The sequence below is a fragment of the Callospermophilus lateralis genome, chromosome 4, assembly GCF_048772815.1.
Source record: "Callospermophilus lateralis isolate mCalLat2 chromosome 4, mCalLat2.hap1, whole genome shotgun sequence".
NCBI classification, from domain to species: Eukaryota; Metazoa; Chordata; class Mammalia; order Rodentia; family Sciuridae; genus Callospermophilus; species Callospermophilus lateralis.
Genome location: NC_135308.1, coordinates 110,274,403 through 110,290,337, shown reverse-complemented (window position 1 = coordinate 110,290,337; position 15,935 = coordinate 110,274,403). Strand labels below are relative to the sequence as shown.

The window sequence follows — 15,935 nt, the reverse complement described above, 5'->3', positions numbered from 1 at the left end:
GAGAGGAGTTTTTAAGTTGTTTGGTGTTTATAAAGCCATGCAAATGCCTGGGAAAGTGGGGTCTACAGGAAATCAACTCTTTCTTATGTCAGATGCCCAAGGGTGATATTAAGAGAAGGGGAAAATGGAGATCGCTCTGTGACCATTTCCTCTGGACAAATAAAGAGAATAGGGGGAGGCTGTAAGAAGTAAAGAAGGAAGTTGCAATGCCCTGATCTAGTGATGACTAAGCTGTTCTGTAGATGAACTCAAGACTACAATTAGATATTCTGTTTTCTACCCAGGTCCCAGTGGGCAGTGACTCGCAAAATGTGGTTCAGCCACCTTTTCAACAACCCATGCTGGTCCCTGCGAGCCAGTCTGTACAAGGAGGTCTCCCTGCAGGGGGTGTACCAGTGTACTACAGCATGATCCCACCAGCTCAGCAGAACGGTACAAGGTGAGGACTGCTGGAGAGCAACGGTATATTTTTCATAGACTTTCAGCAACTGTTGTATCGTCCTCTGTTTTTATTGGCCTAGGAAACACAGGAGTAAGAATCCCAGTAGTGCTCTCAAGCAGGTAGAATATGAGGGAGTTCATTTTCCTTTGTTCCTTGATGATTTAACTTTGCATAGAGCCATCAGCAGAGAAAAAAATTTCTGCTTCAAAGATGGATGCTTATAATATTCCCCATTTTTTTGTTTTTCAAATCAATGGGACTGAGAACTAGGTTTCAGAGACTGTACTTGTCATTAAAAGAAGCAATTTTGGAGCCAGGCAAAGTGCCTCACACCTGAAATCCCAGCTGCTTGGGAGGCTTAGGCAGGAGGATCACAAGTTCAAGGCCTGCCTGGGCAACTTAGTGAGATATATTTTAAAGTCTGAATTTTAAAAAGGGCTGAGGATGTAGCCATTCTGAGGTAGAATACTCTTGGGTTCAATCCCCAGTATCACACACAAAAAGGAACAAAGCAATTTTGGGTTCTATGTACATAAGTTTCTGTGTATACTTGTATGTCTATAGATGAAACTTTAATGGCACATCTATTTCTGTATATCTATTTTCTGTATAAGTGTATATCATAGCTAATGGAATCATAACCATAGAACGTACTTTAAAAATAATGTAGTCCACAGCTCTTATTTTATTTTCCTGTCTTGATTTTTAAATGAAGAAATTTCAGGTAGGGTTGCATCCCCAAAGTCACACAGCTGGCTAGTAGTAGAGCTGTAACTAGAACTCAAGTATGGGTCTAACTGTCTGCATTTCTCTGTGTCTGTCTCCCAGTGTATATTTGTTTATCTCTTTCTATATATATGTCTCTATGTTGTTTTGAATCTTGTGGGTCCCCCCATACCCATTTGTCTTTAGGGACTCTCAGTGTACGCCATTATACATAGATCCTAAATCATACATCTTCTTACTTTTGTTTAACACATTTCTTTCTAACATTCTGTGTCTTTCTCTGACACACTCTGCCTATTTCTTATTGTGTTTCTAGAATCTGTGCACGCATACGCGCACGCGCGTGTTTGTGTGCATGTGTATATGCCTGGTGTTTCCACACTGTTGAAAAGAGCATGTGTCGCTAACATTCCATCTGTAGCACTGATTAGCAGCTTCCTAATTGAAAGATGATCAAGTACAAATATATATAATTAACTTTGAACTGATGAGTGATTTTAGAAATTGCACGGCAAATTGGTCTGGGAATGGCTTGGAGCTGCCTCTGCTTCCCATAGGGAGGCCCAAAGAAGCAGCAGCTGTTTGCTAGGAGCTGTTACCCTCTCTACTGCTTCACCACTCCTCTCTTCTCATCTCTCTAGCCCTTCTGTGGGGTTTCTGCAGCCCCCTGGCTCTGAACAGTACCAGATGCCTCAGTCTCCTTCTCCCTGCAGTCCACCACAGATGCCACAGCAGTACTCAGGTAAGAGGATAAAGAATTTGGGGAGGGGCTGGGGATGTGGCTCAAGCGGTAGCACACTTGCCTGGCATGCCTGCGGCCCGGGTTCAATCCTCAGCACCACATACAAACAAAGATGTTGTGTCCTCCGAAAACTAAAAAAAATAAATATTAAAAAATTCTCTCTCTCTCTCTCTCAAAAAAAAAATAATAATAATAATTAATTAAAAGTGCTGGGAAAGGATGTAAATTCATTTGTTTAAAAAAAAAAAAAAAAGAATTTGGGGAGGGCTTGGGTACTGGTAAGGGCAAACATTGCTGCCAGGCTTGTGCTTTAGAGTTGAAAGGGCAGAAAGGTTCAAGGATTTACTGACCCCATCATGAAGAAAGACCAAAGTCTTGACAGGGGTTATCCAAGGGTGCTGAAGCTGATCTCTGATGAGCTAAGGAAGCCATATCTCTGGGTTTCTTTTACTCTGCTGTGCTCTGAGCACATGTGCACATGTGTGCGCGTCCATATTGCACTCTCTCTCTCTCTCTCTCTCTTTTTTTTTTTTTTTTTTTTTTTGACAGTACTGGGAGTTGGGGATTGAACCCAGGGCTTTATGCATGCTAGGCAAGCAGTCTACCACTAAGCTACATCCCCAGCCTCTCCCCTTCCTACCCCCTCTTCTACCCTACTCCCTAGTTTTCCCCCTCCCTCTCCCTCTCTTCTTTCCTGAATTACACTCAGATACTTTTGGGTCATAAAATACTCACCTCTGTCACCTGAACTCATTCTTCCTTTAGATGGCTTTCTCTGGTGGGGGAAATTGAAAAAATGCTTTTTTTTTTTTTTTTTTTTTTTGAAGTCGTATCAGTTTAGCAGCTTTTAGTGTGTGCCTCACATACATTGATATTTGAACTCTTACCATACTTTGTAAGGAGGAAATTCAGACTTCAGAGAGGTTACATTGCTTATTTAGATCACTATCATAGAACTTGAACTTGGGACTTTTGACTTTCCATATCCTATGTTGCATCCCACAGCAGTTAAAGAAACTTCAGAGTTTCTGGAGGGAAGTCTCAATTTAGCCTTTAATCATCTTGGTTCCACTCTATTGTGGGAATGTCAGAGTGCCCTCTTCTGGTGAGAGGGAGATATTTTGCCAGTTTCTCACATTTAGAAATGGAATTTTTCACTTAAAGTTTTTTACACCCCCTCTATGAGGTAGTTCTAGAATTATCTTGCTCATAAGACATGGTCAGTTCTTTAAGGAGCAGTGACTTTTGACTTCATCTAGGCTAAACATGGATTCTTACAATCTGAGGTTTTAAATTCAATAGACTTTTGTTTTTTATTATGTAAGTGGTATCTTCGACTATTTTTCCTATCCGCCAGGGGAACTTGGCCTTGAAATTCCCAGCAGAGTATGGAAATTGTAGAAACTAGCTCCAAGAACCACTCTAGCCTGTGGTGGTGCTTGGTACCGCAGGGCATTTTCTCTCCTATTTATTAAGATAAGTGTGTACATGTGCATGCAGGTATACTTGTATACACATTTTTGTGTATATCCTTTGTGGTATGTCATTATCTATTTGGTCTCTGGTTGTATTTGTTCATACTCAAATTCAAGATTTTTGAATCCAGAAAAAAAACTACAGATTAAGTTCTGGATTAAGTCAACTAAAACAGCTGCTATTCTGGAAGCTAACAACACTAGACATCTGGGCTGGGGGTATGGAAGAAGGAGATAATCTAGGCTTTTCAAATCTAAAGAAATGAGGAAGCTGGGCACAGTGGCACACGCCTGTAATCCCAGCAGCTCTGGAGGCTAAGAACAGGAGGATCATGAGTTCAAAGCCAGCCTCAGCAAAAGTAAGGTGCTAAGCAATTCAATGAGACCCTGTCATTAAATAAAATACGAAACAGGGCTGGGATGTGACTCAGTGGTCGAGTGCCCCTGAGTTCAATCCCTGGTACCCACACCTCGCCCCCCTCAAAAAAGAAAAAGAAATGAGGAAACCTTCTTCATCATTTATTTCCTTTGCTTCTTTGGAATTTTCCCAGGAATATCTCCTTTCTTCCCAGCCATCTTGATTGATCTTGGGCTTTCCAACTACCCCTTTTACACCTAGAAACCCTCTGTTCTACCCAGGTCATCTACCACACCAGTAATTTTAACTTTTTAATCACTATTCATGGAGGGAGTGGAAAAAGCTTCTGAGGCTGGGGTTGTAGCTCAGTGGGAGAGTGCTTGCCTACCATGTATGAGGCACTGGGTTCTATTCTTAGCACTGTACATAAATAAATAAAATAAAGGTCCATATATAAAAAATAAAAGGGGAGAAGCTTCTTCTGCCTTCATTTCCAGTTTACCTTTTATTGGGAATATAGACAACAGGCATAGCCCACAAGGACTGCTCTGTCACCTTCAAAGAACAGTCACCCGTCTTCCTGTTATGTAGCAACATGGTCACTTTTCCAAAAATAAAGGCAGGGATTAGATTGGTCATTCCTGGAACAACTGTTCTGATTTATTAATACGTTTTTGTAGCTGCCCAGTTTACCCCCAAGCCTGTACCTTATTTCCTCCCCTATAATAGATATAACTATAACTCCAGGAAACACTTTTCCTCCTACCAAAATAATGGCTGTGGGTCCCTTGAGGTTGTTACAGGGATGCTTGTCAGGGGAAGATGCACTCAGACATGAAATGGCAGCAATACCTGTACTCCCAACTCACAGTGACACAGCAGCATGGACAGAGTAAGATGCATACAGGAATAGACTGTCATATACTTACTGGCTTATTTTTTTACCTGGGGGCTTTCAAAAGCTCAGACTATTCTATTCCACTTCCTGAAGATACCCCTTTCCCCCACCAAAGGGAAAAAGGAGAAAAGGTCAAGATACTGATTTTTATCCTATAATTTGGGAAATACACCTTTGGATTTTATTTCTCTAGACATTGTTTTCCATAGGTTTGATTCCTGGGGGTAAGAAAGAAAACTTATCAGTCTTCTACCTCAGTGATTAAAAAAAAAAAAAAAAAAAACCTAAACAAAAAACAATTCTGCCAGACATAAATGTCATCTGTTTATATTTATACGATTTGCTCTGCCCAATCGACCTTTCTGCCCAGGTTTAATGATGCCACTTAAAAAGCCATTCACATGTCCCCTCTCCTTTTAGAGCTTTCAAGCTGAAATTGATTTCCTTATTCAGCCCCTTTCTCCCCCTTCCTACCAGCTCTCAACCCAGGCTCCTTCCCCCAACCTGATTATATGGGAGTGCCATCACTGGGCAGTGGGTTTTTGTCTTTCTTTTTTATTGCCACGTCCATTAAGAAGTAGCGACAGTTCAGCTGCTTAACGGATGCCACCTGCTTTTGGCTTGAGGAAGAGAAGCATAAAAATCAGCTCATCAGCAGAGTAGTGCTCTGTGTCCTCGGCTGAGTGAAGGAACAATGCTCCAGGCCAGCGGGGGAGGACTGAGTATGGGGAGGAGATCAGGACAGAGGCTGTAGACGAAAAATCCTGGCTTTGTTTTTGTTGGAATCAGAGAAAATAATTTGTGGGCTTTTTTTTTCTTCTTCTCTCCCCTTGAGCCCCCAGTAGCTCCTTATGGCTGCACTTTGATATTAGAGATTCTTTTGCCTTGCTTATGCTCACCCCTGCACCCTCACACATCCCCCATTTTTCCTGGCCCAGGGCATTGGGCTCAGATTATGAGCTGCCTTCTAGAAAAGCTGTGGATTTGATTATTTTTACATTGGCTCCCTCAGGTATCAATGAGGAGTTTGAATAAGGTCAATTGCAATTTTGTTGAAAGAGGATGTTGGAGTGGATGGGGCTCTTAGGATGGGGAAATAAAAATGCCCAAAGCAACTATAGTAAGGAGAGAGTTGTTAAATGTATGATACTCCACAACTGCAATTTTCCAGTGGCCTTTCTACAAACCATACTGAGAATACCCTCTCCCCTGCTCAGTAGGGGATGGGGAGATACAGGCCTATTGCTCTAACTATTTGTGCTCCCAGATTGGATGAACCCTAAAGGGTAGGAGGCACACATTGGCTCTGATAGATGCCATGTCTTCTGAGGGGTTCTCTCAGGCCTCCTGCTGCTGCTTTTCCTTTCCTTTGACCAATACTACCTTGAGAAAAGCAATCATACTCACTTCCCAGCATGACTAGTGCCCAGGGCAAGAGGCAATATTTCCCATCATAGGAAGCAATATGGTGGCAGCAATAGTAGCAATCCTAGAGCATAGAACCAGGAAAACAACAGCATTGCAGCAGATTTTTCAAGCTAGTATACCTCAGCTCCTGTTTCTCTACTACCACACATAGGAACTCAGTCTCAACAGAATTTAGCCTGGGAGGTCAAGAGCAAACCCCCTGACTGGACAATCCCCTGTGGGGAAGCAGAAACTGTACCTATTCCTCCCTGGGGGAACTGTTCATCAAACTACTTCTCCCTGACTTCTTACCTTTTTACCACGAAGAGGATTTAAGACAATATTCATCCTCATTGTGCCCTTTCCTTCTTCCATCCTGTGAGTTGGTGAGGCTATCCATGATTACCAGTGCCTATATTTAAGGGTTGCATCCCATCACCTGAAACTGTCATTGTAGCAGTCAGAATGTCTGACCTCCCATGGTCCTCCTCTGATATTGGCCTCATTCAGAACTTCCTCATCCATTTCAGGAACTTCCTAATGGGTCTTCTTGCCACAGTTTTCCTCCCTTCACTCTCCTACATTTTGCTATTTGGGTTGGCAGTCAAAGCATCAGTTCTGTCCCAGTACCTCTAGGATAAAGTCCAAGCATCTTACCAAAATGCACTTCAAACTTTGACATTAACTCTTTATTTAATGTCTGACTTGTTACCAGGCTATTCCTTTTAGGAGAGCAGGATCAGGCTTGTTCTTTGCACACTCAGTGCTCAGCCAAATGACTAGCACATTGTAAATGTTCAATAAATGTTTGTTTCATAAATACACCTCAGCTTTTGCTGCTTCCCCTACATAGTGCCTGTGTCTTCGCACCTCATGTCTTTTGTCATTTCCTAAACATGATGTATATTTCCATGCCATTCCCTCTGCTTGAAAGATTTCCCACCCCACCCCACCCAACCCTTGGCCAAGAAATATTTCTGAAGTCTGGCTCCATGAAGCTGTGTGCATCTTCTCCAGAACAATCAGAACTTTCTGACTTACCTATAGCCCTTACCAGAAAAACTTGTACATGTCTACAGCCCTTTATCATGCCCAGACCTTTGAGCAATCTGACCTGGGTATTTAGTAATACCCAGCTCTGACGGAATGGAGTACTTTTTCTGCCAAGCATACCAAAGTGCCCCTCACCAGGTGAAGGCCAAGAGAGCACTGACATCATCTCTCTTCCACTCAAACTTCCACTGGTTTGGGGAGAGGGAGTCAGAAGCCAAATCAGCAGTGATTTCAGATTCCTGGCAGGACACTGTTTGAGTGACCCTGAAGTGAGTTGGGTGTATTGCTTACTGGCTTTCCCACTCAGGGCTAACTGGAAGAATAAAATATACTTTGAATTCTCAACCAACTGCTTTTTTCCTGCCACTCAGGAGTGTCACCTTCAGGACCAGGAGTGGTGGTCATGCAACTGAATGTCCCTAATGGACCCCAGCCCCCCCCAAACCCATCCATGGTTCCATGGAATCACTGTAAATACTACAGCATGGACCAGCGAGGTCAGAAGCCTGGAGACCTGTACAATCCTGACACTAGCCCCCAGGTGAGTCCTCCAACCCTGCTTTGTCTTGGCAAGGAGGGGAGCAGAATATTCCCAGGGAGCAATCTTTGTTATTGACAGAGCAGCCTCTTTTACACATCTTTCCCTGGGTATTTTCGGGGGGAAACACAAGAAATTGAAGAGAGCATTCTCCATTAAGGAACCTAAAATCTAAGGTGGGAGAAGGAATACACTCTAGTAAATGCTCATCAGAGAATATTTTAAATGAAGAGTTGCAGCTCAGTGTTAGAGTGCTCACCTAGCTTAAATGAGGCCCTGGGTTCTATTCCCAGCACCACCAAAAAAAAAAAAAAAAAATGGCACATGGTATGTCAAAAGTGGATGTTAATTAATTAATTAAGGGTTAAGAAATCAGTTTCAAGGAGCAGTCTGACTTTGGCAGAGTTCACAAGAGCAAATTATTTCCTGAGAGGTAAATTTAAAGCCACGCCATAGGAATATGCAGAGAATAATGTTTGGTGTTTATGTGATATGTGCTCCTCTCTTCCACAGGCCAACACACAAATGAGCAGCAGCCCTGTCACATCTCCTACTCAGTCTCCAGCACCCTCTCCTGTCACCAGCCTCAGCAATGTCTGCACAGGACTCAGTCCCCTGCCTGTCCTCACACAGTTCCCCCGGCCTGGGGGTCCAGCACAGGGTAGGGGGTTAGATTAGGGCTGGCTGCTGTAGAATTCACCATTCACAAACCACTTCTAGCTGGGGAAATTAGAGGGCAACAGTAGTCAGGGAACCCATGTAACTGATTCAATTCTGGGAGCTAGCTTTTCTTTTAACATCCCTGTTGAGACCAACAATAACCTACCCATCTCTCTCACTGCCCTTAATTAACTTATTCCAGCCCTCCTTTATGTACTTGTATTTACTACCAAGTAGGGTAAAAGAGCTGGAGAAAAAGTTTATTGAACTTTCTAATGAACTAAAGAGTTTAGCCTATCATCAGTACTGAGTCTGAGGGCTGGGACTGTGGGACTGTGAGAATAGTATGGTTTTAAAAGAGGGAACACTGGGTTTGGGCTAAAACATGGGTTTCATTTCCACCACAAACTAGTTTTATGATGTTGAGCAAGTTATTTAAGCTCAGAACTAGACCTTAGTTTTCTGATCTATAAAAATGAGGTAAACATTAGATGAAGTTGAAGATACTCTTGTTTGCTTTCTGACTTGATTGTCTCAAGCAATATAAAAATAAGATTAGGACTTAGGTTGTAGCTCAGTGGTAAAGTGCTTGCCTTGTTTGCGTGAGGCCCTGGGTTTGATCCTTGGCACCACATAAAAATAAAGATATTTTATCCATCTACATCTAATATATATATATATATATATATATATATATATATATATATATATATATTAGATAAGATTAGAAGCCAAGTACAGTGGTGCCTGCCTATAATCCCAGCAACTTGGGGGCAGGGGGATGTCTAAGGCAGGAGGATCACAAGTTCAAGGCCAACCTCAGCAACTTAGCAAGACCGTAAGCAACTTAGCGACACACTGTCTCAAAAAAAAGGGCTGAGGGATGTGGCTCAGTGGTTAAGTATCTCAGGGTTCAGTCCCTGTACCCAAAAAAAAAAAAAAAAAAAAAAAGATTATAGAATATGGTTTTAAAACTTTAAAGTGCTCTGAAATGTAACATTTTATTGGTGATAGGTAGCACTTGTGGTGCTTAATATGTACCAGACATGCTATAAGTGCTTTATGTTCATTTATTCATTTATCCTTCCAGCAATACTAAAGAGGGGAAAACATCCCAACATCATATTTCCAGTTGCAGAGCCAGTATTTTAATCTAAGCAATCTGGCACCAAGGCTGTGTTCTCATCCACCACAATGTATTACCTCTCACATGCATAAGGAACTTGGACCCTGGGGTTTGGGGGTGGAGGAAATCTGTATAAGAGATAAAAGACATTCACCAAGGGTCTGTAGGTTTCTTCCTTTATCATTTCTATAGGTTTCTGTCTATGAAAGCAACCCTTTTTGAGCCTCTATCTCTGAGTCATCTGCTTCACCCACCTGGGTGGACAAAGGACACAGTGTACAAAATGGAGAAATGTTCTCTCTCCCCATCCAGTCCTGGGGCAGGTGCTGGAGATGATGGATCTCCTTGAGGGCATCACCTGTACTGAGGCAGACAGACTTCACTCAGGCACACAGATTCAGTGGTTCAAGGATACTCAGGGCTGCCTGGCAGGGGTAATGGGGAGACAACAATGGGAGATAACAGCTGAAAGCCAAGGTGTTTAGGAAGAAAGACAGCCCTTAAGTCAGACATATGGGTCATTATAGAAAAGGTAGGAATATTATACACTATGGCTCTTCAATTCCAGAGCCCTCTGAAGTTTCATAATAACCAAACTGTAAAGCTCAAACTTCAGAAAACCATCTGCTCTTACTCTCTAGGTGATGGGCGCTACTCCCTGTTGGGCCAGCCATTACAGTACAATCTGTCCATCTGCCCTCCCTTGCTTCACAGCCAATCAACTTACACGGTACACCAGGTAAGGGTGTCTACCGCCTTAGGGCCATCAGAACTGTCCCCTTTTCTCATCTGGGTGCCTATCTGTAAGCTATCTGCTCCAACCAGCTGTGTGGACAAACAGAAAATGAACTCTGTTTCTCATTGGCCAATCTACCTTGTAGAGTGGACTTCTCATGGTTAGGTGCTACTCAGTCTCTCAAGCAGATACTGAAAAACAAGGTGGTCATTGTTATTTATTTGGAGTGAGAGTTATCTTTCAAATGTTGAAGGGACAGAGTGGATTGAAGCATGGAAACCGCAGCAAGAGACAAGCACTCAAATCTGCCTCCACTGACCTGGGCACAGCAGATGTTGGTGAGTGGCAGAAGGCCAAATCCCTAAGAGAAAGTGCCCAGCTCTCTAGCCCTTTGTTACCAGTCCAGGATGAATAGGAAATCCAACTGAGGGTGGGGAATAGAAATTGAGCCTTTTGTGCTCAAGAGCAAACAAAAGCTGCACTAGTGAGTATCTCAGTCCCCTTACCAAGCCATTCTGGGTCCTGAGGCAGATCACAGTAAAAATTGGGAATAGCACAATCATGGGAATTGCTGAGCCTCTTATTAGCCAACTGTCTCCTGGGAGCAGTCCTGATCTTAATGCTGGACATCTACCTTTGGGTAGTGCTAGAATTGATTTTGGAGGAAACTGATAGAGAATTATGGAAGAAGTAACTTTCCTCCTGCAGGCCCTTCCAAGGTCTCTCAGAATCCTATTTGCAGCAGTTAGCTGAACTGAAAGGAAAGGAAGGGAAACTCACTTTCCAAAATGTTAAGGAGGAAGAATCTATTTGGGGCAGCCTCTGGGTGGAAAAGGAACATGTTTCAGATTGATCTACTAAAGACCACAAGCAAAAATATTTCCTTCATAAGAATAATACCTTGCTGGGGGTGGAGCATCATTTCTCTGTTCACTTTTTATTTAAAACCCACAGGCGCATTCCTGTAATCCCAGCAGCTCAGGATGCTGAGGCAGGAGAATTGCAAGTTCAAAGCCAGCCTCCGCAACCCAGTGAGGCCCTAAGCATCTTAGTGAGACCCTGTCTCTAAATAAAATATAAAAAAGGGCTGGGAATGTGTCTCATTGGATAAGCACTCCTGGGTTCAGTCCCTAATACCCCCCCCCCCAAAAAAAAGTGACACCTGATGATAGAACACAGGTATTTGTCCTGAGATCATAAGCCTGGGATTCTGATTCCCAGACTCTTCTTATAAGCTACGTCTTTGGGTTAGGTGAAGAGAGTTTCGCTTTTTTTCCCGTTAAGTTTCCCTGATCAAAGTCTTAGGGGAGGGGTATTGGGTTGATTTGGGAAGGGGAGGAAAGGGCTAAGTGGCAAAGCTTTTAAGGACATTGTATACAGACTTAGCTGGATATTTCTTTGCCCAGCTGCTGTCCAATCCTTCTTACCCTATCTCACAAAATATCTTCTCTCCTCCCCTTCCAGTCCTTGGGCGCGTGCTGGAGGTGACAGATCTCCCTGAAGGCATCACTCGTACTGAGGCAGACAAACTCTTCACTCAACTCGCCATGTCCGGCGCCAAGATCCAGTGGCTCAAGGATGCTCAGGGGCTGCCTGGTGGGGGTGGAGGGGACAACAGTGGGACTGCCGAGAATGGCCGCCACTCAGACCTCGCTGCCTTTTACACCATTGTAGCTGTGTTTCCCAGCCCCCTGGCTGCCCAGAATGCCTCCCTTCGCCTGAACAACTCTGTGAGTCGCTTCAAACTTCGAGTGGCCAAAAAGAACTATGACCTGAGGATCCTGGAGCGAGCCAGCTCCCAATAAATGGAGAAGGGGAAGGAACTGTCACAATAGGGCCTGGGGACAGAGTGGAGAGGACCCAGATGGAACAGAGGCAGAAAGTAAGGAGACAGATGCCAAACTGGGGCCTAAGACATTAGGGATGAAGAGGGAAACAGACTCACACTGGCACTGGACTCCTTGCCAATTCCCTGCCATGGGTCCCCTCTTTTTCCTTGATTGGACCCCCTTTGCTTCCCTCTCCTTCCCATCCTCTTCTATCATTTTTTTAATCTCTTCTTCCACCACAGAATTAATTTCTTATTTTTTTGGTCAGGTAGAATTGGGAGCATCCCACACTCCCCTCTTTATTCCCTTTCCATCCTATTTTCCCTTTCCTTTTTTGGTCTTTATGAGTATATTTATATGGACAGAATTAAGAAAAACAAAATTGATTTCCCCATTCTCTTACTTCCCCCATCTTGTCTCCCCAAACCCCCCAGAGTTAAAACTTGGGACTCCCCTTACCCCCAGAACACTTGTATATTGTTTGTTTGAGGTTTGTGCCACAGTAACAGACATAGTATTTAATTGCACATACAGATGTTTGCTGGGTATATTCACTGTAAATTTTATTTAATCTGGTTTTTGTTTGTTTGTTTGGGGGGTTACTTGGGGGGAGGTTGATTTTGTTTTTAAATATAAAAAAAAAAAAAAAAAAAAACTGTCACTGGACATCAGTCACTGTTTCTCTGTTGCCACCCTGGTGTGTATGGGAGGGTGAGGTGTGGGTTGAAGACCCTGGGTAGGTATAACCCCTATAGCTTGTGGGCAGCTGGGGAGGGTAGGTTGTTGGGTTGGGATGGCTTTCCCCAGCATGTGCACATACCTCTCCCTAACACTATTACTCCCTCTCCCCTGGACTCAATTCTGATAGAAGGCTAAGTTTTGTCAGTACTTTGGTTTTGGGCTCTTACACCTCTGCTACAAACTGGTTCATCAAACATGTCACTACTCTGAACCTCTGTGTCCCAAGAGTTTGCTTCCATCCTGTTAATTCTTATTTAGAGCCTTTGCAACTGATCTGGGGAGGGATGAGTGAAGTCCAGAACTGTGTTGAGATGCTATCCTCATTCCTATCTATCTAATCTTCTGAAAACCTTCAGGGATGGAGAACCTGGGCCTTTAGTCCGAAAGCCCAGAAGATTGGGTTCTACGTGGCAGAAACAGAACTAGAGGTTTCTTATAATAAAAACTGTATCAACTGAACTTGTAGTGCCCATGTGTGTTCAGCAGACTCTGTCCTGTGCAGCTGAAGAAAAATGAAGAGCAGAAGTAACCTGCCTGCAAGATAGAACTTTCTACCTACAGACCCTCTGGGCTATACTGTTCTGCCACCCTTCAGAGGAGAACCATTAAAGAGGCTGTAGACTGCTGGGTATGGTGGTGCATGCTGTAATCCCAGCAGTTTGGGAGGCTGAGGCAATAGGATTGCAAGTTAAAGGCCAGCCTCTACAATTTAGTGAGGCCCTAAGCAACTTAGAGAGACCCTGTCTCAAAGAATAAAAAAGGGCTGGGTATGTAGTTCAGTGCTTAAGTGCCCCTGGGTTCACTCCTCTGAATCCTACTCCCCACCCAAAAAAAACTGTAGACTCACCCATTCAGAATTCCCTTTTCAATTTCATCTACCTCTTAAAGAGAGCAAAGAGCAGTGAGTAAAAATGACATTGCCTTGGAAATCTAGGCCTGGGTAGCTCTATCTCTAGTCAAGCTCCTCCTAGAGATTGTCTAACCCAACCTCTAATGTGGTCTTTTGTCTCACAAATACAAGGGATAGTGCATGCGAGGCAAGCACTCTACCAACTGAGCTATATCCCCAGCCCTCCATTACCCTCTGAAGATAGTGTCTTTCAGCCATGTCACAGTCCAATTAGCTGTATCTTTGTGAGATAAAAATGCCATATATTAGGATATCAGAGGTAAGAGGTAGAATCAGGGAATAAAAAAAGAGCTATAATTCTGCCAGTGCAGTGGTGCTTCCCGGCAACTCAGAAGTCTGACACGGGAGGATCAAAAGTTTGAGCCCAGGGCTGGGGCTGTAACTGAGTGGCAGAGTGCTTGCCTAGCATGTGCGAGGCACTGGGATTGATCCTCAGACCACATTAAAAAAGTAAACAACAGTCTGGGGTTGTGGCTCAGTGGTAGACCACTCACCTAGCATGTGCCAGGCCCTGGGTTCAATCCTCAGCACTACATAAATAAATAGAATAAAGCTATCGTGTCCAATTACAACTAAAAAATAAATATTTAAAAATAAATAAACAAAATATGGGGCTGGGGCTGTAGCTCAGTGGTAGAGCACCCACCTTGCACATGTGAGGCACTGAGTTCAATCCTCAGCACCACATAAAAATAAATAAAGATACTGTGTCCATCTACATACAACTAAAAAACTATTAAAAAAATAATACAGGGAGGGGCTGGGGTTGTGGCTCAGCATAGAACACTTGCCTCGCACGTGTGAGGCACTGGGTTTGATCCTCAGCACCACATAAAAATAAATAAACAAAGGTACTGTGTTCATCTACAACTAAAAAAAAATAAAAGTTTGAGCCAGCAGAGGCAATCTAGTGAGACCCTGTCTCAAAAAATAATAAGGGCTAAGGGGTATAATTCAGGTACAGTGAGTGTCCCTGGATTCAATCCCTGGCACTACACACACAAAAAAAAAGGGGGGGGGAGAATATTACTTACAAATGATTAAACACTCCCTATAGAAGGTAGTCAAATTTGTCAAGGGTTGCCTCTACCTGGGTTTTATACTCTTACTCCCCAGATACCCTCAGATAAAAGTCCCAGTCCCCCCCCCCCACTTTTTTTTTAGGTGTTTTATTGTTTGGTTTTTGGGGTTTGTTCGTTTTTGTTTTTGTTTTGCTTTGGTACTGTGGATGATTTAACTCCGAAGTATTTAACCACCGAGCTATATCCACAGCCCTTTTTCAAATTTTGAGGCAGTCTCATTAAGTAAGTTGCTTAGGGCCTTGCTAAGTTGCTGAGAGGCTGGCCTTGAACTTGGAATCCTACTGCCTCAGCCTTCTGAGTTGTGTGTATGTGCCTGTGAGCCACTATATTGGCTCCAGCTCTTTTTCAGTAACTCTTATAGTTCCTTCACCCTGAGGACAAGATTTTAGAGGAATAGGAAGAAAGAAGTCTCTGGGAGCAGTGGAAAGGAACAAAGAGTACTACATATTCCTCATTCCCTTACAGGACAGTACGTGCCCCTGACCACCACAGATGAGAAATCAATCTAATGTGGCTGATAAAGAGAGCTCTGAGAATCCAAATTATTCTTTCCTCACAGTTCCCAGGCCTTTCCTAGACTAAGGGCTTGAAGTGATATCAATGTTTGAGGGTATATAAATACATGGCCACGGGAAGACAATGGCTGAGAGTATATGTCTACTTACGTAGCCTAGGGAAGGTAGAATTGGGAACCTGTTGGGACCTTTGGAAGATTGTTTTGTTTTTTTTTTTTAATTTTTTTTTTTAATTGTATATGGACGCAATGCCTTTATTTTTTTATTTTTAATTTTTTTTTAATTTTTTTTTTTTTTAGAGAGAGATAGAGATAGAGAGAGAGAGAGAGAGTTTTAATATTCATTTTTTAGTTTTCGGTGGACACAACATCTTTATTTGTATGTGGTGCTGAGGATCGAACCCGGGCCGCACGCATGCCAGGCAAGCGTGCTACTGCTTGAGCCACATCCCCAGCCCTGTTTTTTAATTCATCTTGACTTCACCTTCAGACATCTGAAATCCCCTCAAACAAGGCTGGACATGGTGATTCATGCCTATAATTTGGGAGGCTGAGACAGAAGGACTGCAAATTTGAGGTTAGCTTGGACAACTTAGTGAGAACCTATCTCAAAAGAAAAAAAAAAGGATTGGGGATGTAGCTTAGATGATAAAGTGCCACTGGTTTCAATCTTCAGTACCCACCCACGCCACCAAATA

The 15,935-nt window shown here is 43.2% G+C and overlaps 1 protein-coding gene across 16 annotated transcripts in view; it reads left to right on the top strand.

Moving 5' to 3' along the window:
• Positions 1-13,190, top strand: part of R3hdm2 (R3H domain containing 2) — a 150,329-nt gene extending 137,139 nt beyond the window's left edge. For all 16 annotated transcript variants that reach the window (XM_076854751.1, XM_076854755.1, XM_076854753.1 and 13 more), the window contains 7 exons: positions 285-439; positions 1,810-1,910; positions 7,473-7,642; positions 8,153-8,300; positions 10,067-10,164; positions 10,415-10,499; positions 11,626-13,190. In XM_076854751.1, the coding sequence (XP_076710866.1) occupies positions 285-439; positions 1,810-1,910; positions 7,473-7,642; positions 8,153-8,300; positions 10,067-10,164; positions 10,415-10,499; positions 11,626-11,966 (1,098 nt within the window). In that variant the 3' untranslated portion in view covers positions 11,967-13,190. The remainder of the gene's footprint in view (positions 1-284; positions 440-1,809; positions 1,911-7,472; positions 7,643-8,152; positions 8,301-10,066; positions 10,165-10,414; positions 10,500-11,625) is intronic.
• Positions 13,191-15,935: the final 2,745 nt, after the last annotated feature.